Here is a 9,051-nt window from a genome sequence, read left to right as displayed (position 1 = left end):
AGCTGTATAGCCAGTCTAGGTCGTTAAAAACTTCCATCGTCGAACCCCTTCAGGCCTTGCTCCAACTTTTATCTACGATCATCTATTGAGTCTGGGGTGGAGGCATTTACTTCTAAGGGAAACAAAGTCACCGTTGTAGATCATATAACTAAGGAGATGTGGTATGAGTTCCAATGAGAAATCTCTTCGTTATATGGTGTTTTACCTGGAGGAATCTGGATGACTGGTGGGAACCACTAGAGATCGGAGCCCTGTTTGGAGTCGAGCGCACCTTACCATGTGAGAGGTTGGCACTCACAACCTCTATTCGGTTGTATTGTCAAACGTTGAAGTCACAAGCTGATATTAGAGCTTTATACTGATGTTTAAAACAACTTTAAAACCCTTGACATTTAATGGAACCATCATTTACCTGTCTTTTTTCAAAGATACTTTTTTTCGCGGGACGTCTCAATTATATTTTTTCATGTTCGTTTAGTATTGAAAGGGACATAATTCTACTTGAATTTCATTAAATAAATAAAAAAAACTAACGTGGGTTATCTCCCTTACGTTGTACAAAGTAAGATGAAATTAAACGAGAGCATTTTAAAATACGTAAAATCTGCTCTGAAAACATATGTTGACAAAACTGATTGCCCCTTATCATAAATGCATTTGAATTCTGAGGTTGTTTGTAAGGCATGTATTTAACATTTATTCTCATATAAGATCAAAATAAGTATCTGGAACCATTAGACAAAAACAGAGACATATTATAAAATTGTATTATATATGTCTTTGACACAAATAAGCATTAGTCTCATTATACTTATGTCCCAGTAGGTATTGAAGAACAGACCTATGTATATAAATGTGAAAACTTTGCCAAATTTAGATAAGGTGTTGTGGTATTATTATAAGGTGTTGTGGTATTATTATAAGGTGTTGTGGTATTATTATAAGGTGTTGTGGTATTATTATAGTGCTACTAACTTTTAACAAGGTCACCACCATAACTTGATCCCCTGTTTTATCTATTAAATATTCATTTACAACTTGTCTGAATTCTGATTTCAATTTTGAACTTGGTTTGAATGATTGTCAATCTATTAAAGATTGTGTGCTCAAACTAACAACTGTGTGAAAATGTGGGTTTGATCCCTCTTTACGGTTTTTGCTCATTTTATGTCAAGTACTTTGCATTTAAAGAACTAAGAATGTTTTGCTCAGAGTCAGAAAAATGTATTTTGGTTGGGCAAGGTGTCTTGGGATAAATACAAAACAATATTGAAGCATTAAATATTAAGGTTGGAGTCATTCCTGAATACTGTTGGACCATTTCAGTTATTATAAAAACATTTTTAAAAGCTTTAAGGTTCCCCAAAGAGTACATAAATTGGTGAAAAAACTTAAATAATTATTATTGATCTTTACTTTATTTTTTAAGTATATAATTGTAAGTCTGATAATGCCTTTAATATAATCTTTTCCTCTCAAGAAAATAAAATCTCCTAAATTTAATCCATAATAAGACACAACTCATGAACTGTAGTAGCTATCATGCATAAAAGTCACTTGCTTTTCAACAGAGTATAAAATTGTTGGAGCACTTTGACCATCAGTTGCATACAAACCAACTGTCTTTCAATTTTATGAGAAACAATTGGTTTTTTTTATTAAGTGAGTAATAACAGAACTCATCCATAGAAAATGTTCACAGAAAAACCATCATCACCTTCAAAGCTTCTTAGAATATATTTGTGTGATTAATTTTCAGCAATTTGCAAGGCTGACTGTTCTGTTTGTCCAAACTTTGTGTATACAGATAGAATGAACAAATAGGATTGAATATTTACACTTTACACAAAATATAATGCGGTTTCCTAAACAAAACAAATTTGCTGAGACTAGTGCAATAGATGGTCTTGAATTTCAACGTCATGTGGTCTCTCGTGGAGAGTTGTCTCATTTGCAATATTTATTATACCACTTTCCTATTTTCATGTGAACGTCAAGTGTGAGCTTTTAGTGAAGGCCTTACTGTGACTTTGAACTGATTGATTAATTAGTTTTGTTGATGTAATGTGTTTTCTCATTTGGAATTATACCTTTTTCTTTTTTTTTTTTCATATTAACAGTCATGTGTGAGCTTTAAGTGAAGGCCAAACTGTGACTGAAATTATTGATTGATTAGTGTTAAACACCACTTTCTGCTTTATTAGTGGTTAGTTTGTTTTGGTGCAGGAGTGCAGGGAGAGAACCACCAACCTTCAACAGGAATACAGACCATCCTAGTCAATCAAGGGAGACAACCACCAAGCTTCAACAGGAATATAGACCATCCTAGTCAATCAAGGGAGACAACCACCAACCTTCAACAGGAATACAGACCATCCTAGTCAATCAAGGGAGACAATCACCAACCTTCAGCAGGAATACAGACCATCCTAGTCAATCAAGGGAGACAACCACCAACCTTCAACAGGAATACAGACCATCCTAGTCAATCAAGGGAGACAACCACCAACCTTCAACAGGAATACAGACCATCCTAGTCAATCAAGATTAGAGTTGAATGCACCTGCTATATTCAGGATACAAATTCACAACTTCAGTGTTGACCCTCTAATGATACAGTAGTTGGATTCCTTAAACAACTCAGCCACCAAGGCCCACTTAGAATGAAGAACAACAGTATAATATCAATGTTCTTTGCTTTCTATTTTTACAAGTGTGTGTAGGGATTTTGTGTAATAAATAAATACAGGTGCAACATTTATCTTTTTCAAATAAGGACACATAGACAAAGTTTGTCTCTAGTGCTTTGTGAAACACATGAAGAAGTTTCCCAATCCTTGCAATGTATACTCTCATATTAGAGTCCTAGCTTATTTATTCTTTTAGACATCTCTTATGTATACCTTTTCACTATTTCTTTTTGCTCAGGTTGTTTTTTTATTCAGTCTATCTAAATTATTTGCTCTTTTTCCTGCCAAGTTATCTTAAAAATATCTTGATGTGTCATGTGTTGGAACAACATTGTCAGATAAACATCAACAATATTGTTGGACCTTTGCCAGTAATAGTCTGTTATATTTTGTAAGCCTGTATCTGTTTTCTTCAATGCAAAGATGTATTGTGATCTATATTTAGCAAAGAAGTCCACTCTAATTAGTACTTAGGAACGTTTTGAACTTGTTTTGAGTTGTGAGCTTTGCTAGATGTTAAATCTTTGTATTGTCAATAAGAGTTCTTCTTTTAAAGTTCTTCTGAGGAAGGTATTTAAATACAGCTTTGACTAGGAACCTGATGTTCAGTGGTTGTTGTTTGTTCATGTGGTTCATAAGTGTTTCTCATTTTTTATAATTCCAGTAGATTTAACCATTAGTTTTCCTGTTTGTATGGTTATACCCTAGTTATTTTAGGATTCTTTACAGCTTGCTGTTCAGTGTGAGCCAAGGCTCTGTTTTGAAGACTAATGGTTATTTCTACAAATTGTGACTTGGACAGAGAGTTGTCTCATTGGCACTCATACCACATTTTCTTATATCTACATGGGTTAGCATAATATAAATGATTGATAGTTACTGCAGCAGTTATTAAAATACAAAAACAGTTTTGAAATATCCCATTTTATTTTTTGCCATTATTAATGTACATTGTTTTATTTCAACAATCTCTTACTACTCAGGACCAGAACACAAAATATTTACATTTATACTTGCTAATCTTATGTTACAAAACAGCACTATATTTGCATATACATGTATAACAATGGTAATTTTTACAAATATGCGCCAAGAAATATTATTTTTTGCAATTTACAATAAATATTGCACAGACTTTGGGGGAAATTATTTCCCATCACAAATGAAATCATGTCGACTCTTTGTATGCTTCCATTGTACACACAATGATAAATCAATGATATTTTTTTTTACAATTTCTATAAATAGCATGATGAGATTCTGAACTCATATTTTTCATAATAAAACTTTCTTGGTTGATGAAACATTCATTTGTTCACAATGGATTCAGAGGAAGTTACAAGCTTTTTTCATAATATATCAAACTAACTCAGCACTACAAAGTTTTCAATAACCAAGCACACATATTTCACAACCATCTGAGATGAAGTCCAGTCTTAAGATTGAATTTTGTATAGATATCCATGTATATAATACATTTGTGACTAAATACAGTGGATTTTTTTTTTTTTTTTTTTGGCTTGGAGAAGACAGTCAAAGGATGTGTTGCCTTTAACTTTTTTTACCTAAAATAAATACACAATCAAAGTAACTGTGAGCACTTAACTTAAGGATAAAGATTGCTTCTATTTTATAATTTCATGAATTTAAAATAAAACATTAAATTGTAATTAGATATGAAAATAATAAATTCAAGTTGGAGTTATCTTCCTTTGTTCGTAATTGTACATTTGAAGTTTTATAACATAAATTACTTATGCAATTTTTAATGAAGAAAAGTCTTCTTGCCTAACCCTAAGAATAACAGGTCGTTAATGAATTGTATGACATTAAGTGGATCGGATCTAAAGAATGATCATTTCACTGCACTATTTTGTTTGAAATATCAAAGGTAGTGATTAACCTTGGAAGATTTAGATATCAAGTCAGTACCATACTATTTTGATAGCATTTCATGCAAATCTTTTTATGAAAAAAGGAATTCTTAATTAAGTCAAAAATAACACAACAAATAAACAAATAAACATAAAAGATGAAATTGAACAGAGCAATTTTTGTGATTGATAAAAGTTCCATATACTTATGACCTTGGAAACATATGTTCTATCTGAAGACTGGACTCTTTACATTCATCATTACATACACAAAATCATAACTTTTACAACTTAATAGTGTTTATCATTCTCAAAATTACGACCAACACTACGTATGCAAAGTTGTTATTCAGTCCTCCACAAAATTGGTTATATATATTCCAACAATAAAGCTTCACTCTATTCCTTATCATAGGAATATTCAGTGAATGATTAATCTGATATTAAATTTCGATTTATCAAATGTTCATTGCACTTTAATATATATGCTCACACTAAGTAACTCCGAACACATTAAAATACTATAAATAGCACTTATGCAATGGCAGTTCTAATATGATGGATATGTTTGAATGAGATTTTAGTAATTTACATCTGAATTATCCACAGATGTTAAAAATCAAAATGATAGTACTTTTTATCTGAGATCCAGACAATGGCTAACGAAAATCTAAATTTTACAATGATATATATCAATATTCTGACATATGTTGAGTAAATGTTTAAAAAAACCAATTACAGTAATAATCTAGTGTTTGAAAATCATCTGGTGAATGAATATCACTGCTATAGCACCTCATTCAAGACATGATTGGTGACATATGTTTGAAAGCACACAGATAAGCTCACAAAATCTTGATTCTAACATTCAGCACACATATAAATTATAAGTACACACTTATAGTACACACTTATTACTTGAGGTACATTATCTGAAAGCCCACATTTATATATAGCTGATAATTATCTTCAACTAAGGAATATTAAAACCTGGACTTCCTAACAAGCATATTAGACTTTACAGATGTTTGTTTAAAATTATACTGTATTACTAAATAAAGTCAAGTTTGGATTTCTTAATAAAATAGTCAGTATTTCAGCTTTTGTATGATGAACATACTTAAGATGCATATATTATAACACGATATAATTATGCCATTGGTTTAATTGTCATTTTTTTCAGCTGAACTTAACATGAACTAGTCTTAAATTCTGCGATTTCTGTTGTTAAGATTGTGGATCTCAATGGTCCAATCATTCCATTATGATTTTGTTGAGAAACACTGCGTAGCTGAGATAAAGCAGTCATCAGTTTGGCATTAGCATTGTCCAGAGTTTGTATTCTCCTCTCTTGTGCCTCAATGACACGTTGTTTCTGACGAACCAATGATTGCATCTCCTCTTGATCAGCCTTTAGTTCCTTTTCAACAGTCATTAATCTGGAAATTAAAGATCCCAACAATAAGTATAAGTAAATCTTCATCAATTTTAATTTATATTGTGTAAATTGTTTATTTTACTTTGATGAAACAATGTAATAACTAAATCAGTTTAATCGCCTCCTATATGGATAATTATAACAAACCTATTTTTAACTTGTTGTTTTGTGTCTAAGTTTCTGTCTCACTGACATTTACATGTATATATATCCCTCCTTTCCTCCACATTTGTTTTTTTTTACTTTTTTCTTTTAGCATTAAAAGATTTTTCTTGCAGTTTTTAATATTTATCCTTTACTGTTATATCATAGCTAACTAAAACCACAAATAATATTTTTTTCCCTTCAAATTTACATTATTGTCAAATGCTCTTACTCTGATGAAGTAACAAAAGATTTAATAGTTTCTGATTATATATGTCATTTTTTTAAAATGACACTAACTACAAATGCTATTAAAAAAAAGCAACAACATCGAACAATTAACCTTGATACAAACAAAATACAGCACTTGTTTTGTTCTTGGTCCTCTTTTTTTTTTTTTTTTTTTTTTATCTTATCTTAATAACAGTTATTAATCTGTATACTGATTACATATAGACAATCGAAAATAAAATACATGTAATTCCTAATCCAAATGTTCTTGTTACACAGAAAGCAAATATAAGTGTTCAGCATAATATTTACAATAAATAGTTTTAGTGATACATGTAGTAATTTAAGGATATAAAACTAGGTGACAATATTAACAAGAATCTACATATAGTATTTATGAGTTTTGTAAATAATGGTCAAAACATTCTATTTAATATTTAAAGAAGGGATTATTTTATCAATGAATATAGGTGCATTTTCAAGACCTCTTACAGATAAAAGAAAATCTTTCCTTTACAGCAGAAATAGTGGGGACAAATTCTATAAACAAGGAGAACATGTAAAGTACTATTTCTTTATTTAAACATATTTCACTTCAAAAAAAATCATAACTTATTAAAGTTTAAGGATGGACTACTGGAAGAAATTATTTGTGCTATCTCTATTTGCTAATATATTCTAAGTAGATGTAACTACATTGTACATGTATCTGTGCATCATACTGTAGGTATTACATTCAGGATTTAGGAGTATAAAGTTCAGGAATGAAAGAAATCTTACATAAGGAATTCATATATTTTAATATATTTTTACTTCTAATTTCATCTTTTTTATTTGAAAAAAATCAATCTTTAATAATTTAATATAATAAACTATCCAAGATAAATTGTTTTGAATATGAAACGTATAAATTTAAATGCTCCAAACTGCAAAAGACATACTTTTAAGATATTTAATTTAAAAAGTAATTCAATTAAAGTTCCTAACAATAAGATATGTATGTGTTAATATTATTGTTGAATATTTCTCTTTATATTAAAGGCATTTTTTTCTGATTACTATAACCCAAAAGTATTACAAGGAAGCATCAGAAAGCTTATATTAAATAAGCATGCTAACCAGGGGAAACTGTGCTTTGAGTCTTCTAGAATATTGCTAAATTTTAGAACCTTACATCCAAATAACTATTTTAATAAATATTATTTAACAATGAAACTATGTGGTTTTTTTTTTATCTTTTCACATTTGTTAAATATGATAAATTAAAATAAACACAAAAAAAATTCAAAATCAAAATATTTGGAAAATCAAGTTATTAAAAAAAATCAAGAAAAAAAGTTCCTGCCAAAAAATTGGAAAAAAAAATAACAAAATATACATAAGAAACTTTAAAGTTCCATGCAGAAATTACTCCATGCCTGAAGAGTTGACAAGTAGTGTTCAAAGAAATAACTAATGATTCAGTTCATGCTTAATTACAACTTAATTAGAAAATTACCATTTTATATACTCGATACAACTGAAATAATATAATGATAATCATTTTATTTACAATTCTCATTGGTACATTTAGGAATTTTGGGTGTCTTTGGATTATCTCCCTTAGCATAGTTTTGTATCAACATGTTTTCTATCTTCAAGAACGTATGCATTCTTTCGTTAAAACTTATTATAAAACCATGTACAGTGTAAATCAAAAAAGGGGTTTCAGTATATTTATCAATATGCTTTATATTCCTTACATCGACATTGAATATAATGAGTAAAACTTAGGAATGGTCCTGAAGTATCATTCTCCTAACCAAACAACCTAGTGCCCTTATGCTCATTAAAATATGTAATATTTTATGCTGCTATTACAAAGCAACAAATTTTGGAACAAAAAGCATTGTGCAAGAAAAAAAAAGACATCTACAGAAAATACTACAGTGGTTCTACTTAAGCCAGGCATGAATTCCAAAAAATGAATTTTCACCACAGATAAATGACGTCGTTGTAATTCCATGCTGAGTCATCTAACCTTTGTATAATCTGTTTCATCTGATCGTCCTTTTGTACTTGTTGTTTACGAAGTCTTTCTTCACTTTCCGACAGTCTATATTGCCAATCATCAACTAACTGTGCTGTTCCTGTTTCGTGTTCCTTCAACCTGTCCTCCGCTTGCTGAAGCCGATCTTGTGCTTCGTTCAATTGTTGTCGTAATGTTTCAACTTCACTCTCATACTGTGAAAATAATTATACAATTTGAGTTTTAATTCCTATTACATTACTGTTTTAATATGTTAGATTATATAAACAGTGACCTATAGCTGTAAGAGAATTGTCTCATTGGCAATCATACAACATCTTCTTTTTTACCGGTATATCTTTTTTTAATTTCTAGAAATACAATCAAATCATTCTTTACATTTGATAAGAGAAATTATCCACATTCATGACATTAGGAAAATAAAATGTATCACAAGTTGAAATGAATGAAATAATAATGGCACAAGAAGGGCCATGTTTCTTTTTGAATTATTTGACCTAATATACAAATATAACTAAGCAAACCATTTAAATAAATAATATAGAAAGAATGTCCATCATGTTCTACAGATATAATGATTACTTCTTCAGCTGTCAAAATTAATATAAACCTCTATAACATTAATAATGAACTGCTTAATATGAG

At 29.9% G+C, this 9,051-nt stretch overlaps 1 protein-coding gene across 22 annotated transcripts in view; it reads right to left on the bottom strand.

Annotated features, from left to right (window-relative positions):
• Positions 1-3,598: 3,598 nt before the first annotated feature.
• Positions 3,599-9,051, bottom strand: part of LOC143064263 (ras GTPase-activating protein nGAP-like) — a 111,862-nt gene continuing 106,409 nt past the window's right edge. For 20 of the 22 annotated variants that reach the window (XM_076236960.1, XM_076236962.1, XM_076236961.1 and 17 more), the window contains 2 exons: positions 8,398-8,600; positions 3,599-6,003 (listed from right to left, as the gene is read on the bottom strand). In XM_076236960.1, coding sequence (XP_076093075.1) covers positions 5,754-6,003; positions 8,398-8,600 — 453 coding nt within the window. In that variant the 3' untranslated portion in view covers positions 3,599-5,753. Of the gene's footprint in view, positions 6,004-7,875; positions 7,897-8,352; positions 8,601-9,051 lie in introns of all 22 variants that reach the window. The other 2 variants (XM_076236965.1, XM_076236964.1) reach the window with 2 other exon arrangements.

The sequence above is a fragment of the Mytilus galloprovincialis genome, chromosome 2 (assembly GCF_965363235.1).
Source record: "Mytilus galloprovincialis chromosome 2, xbMytGall1.hap1.1, whole genome shotgun sequence".
NCBI lineage: Eukaryota > Metazoa > Mollusca > Bivalvia > Mytilida > Mytilidae > Mytilus > Mytilus galloprovincialis.
This window is presented reverse-complemented; position numbering and strand designations above follow the sequence as displayed.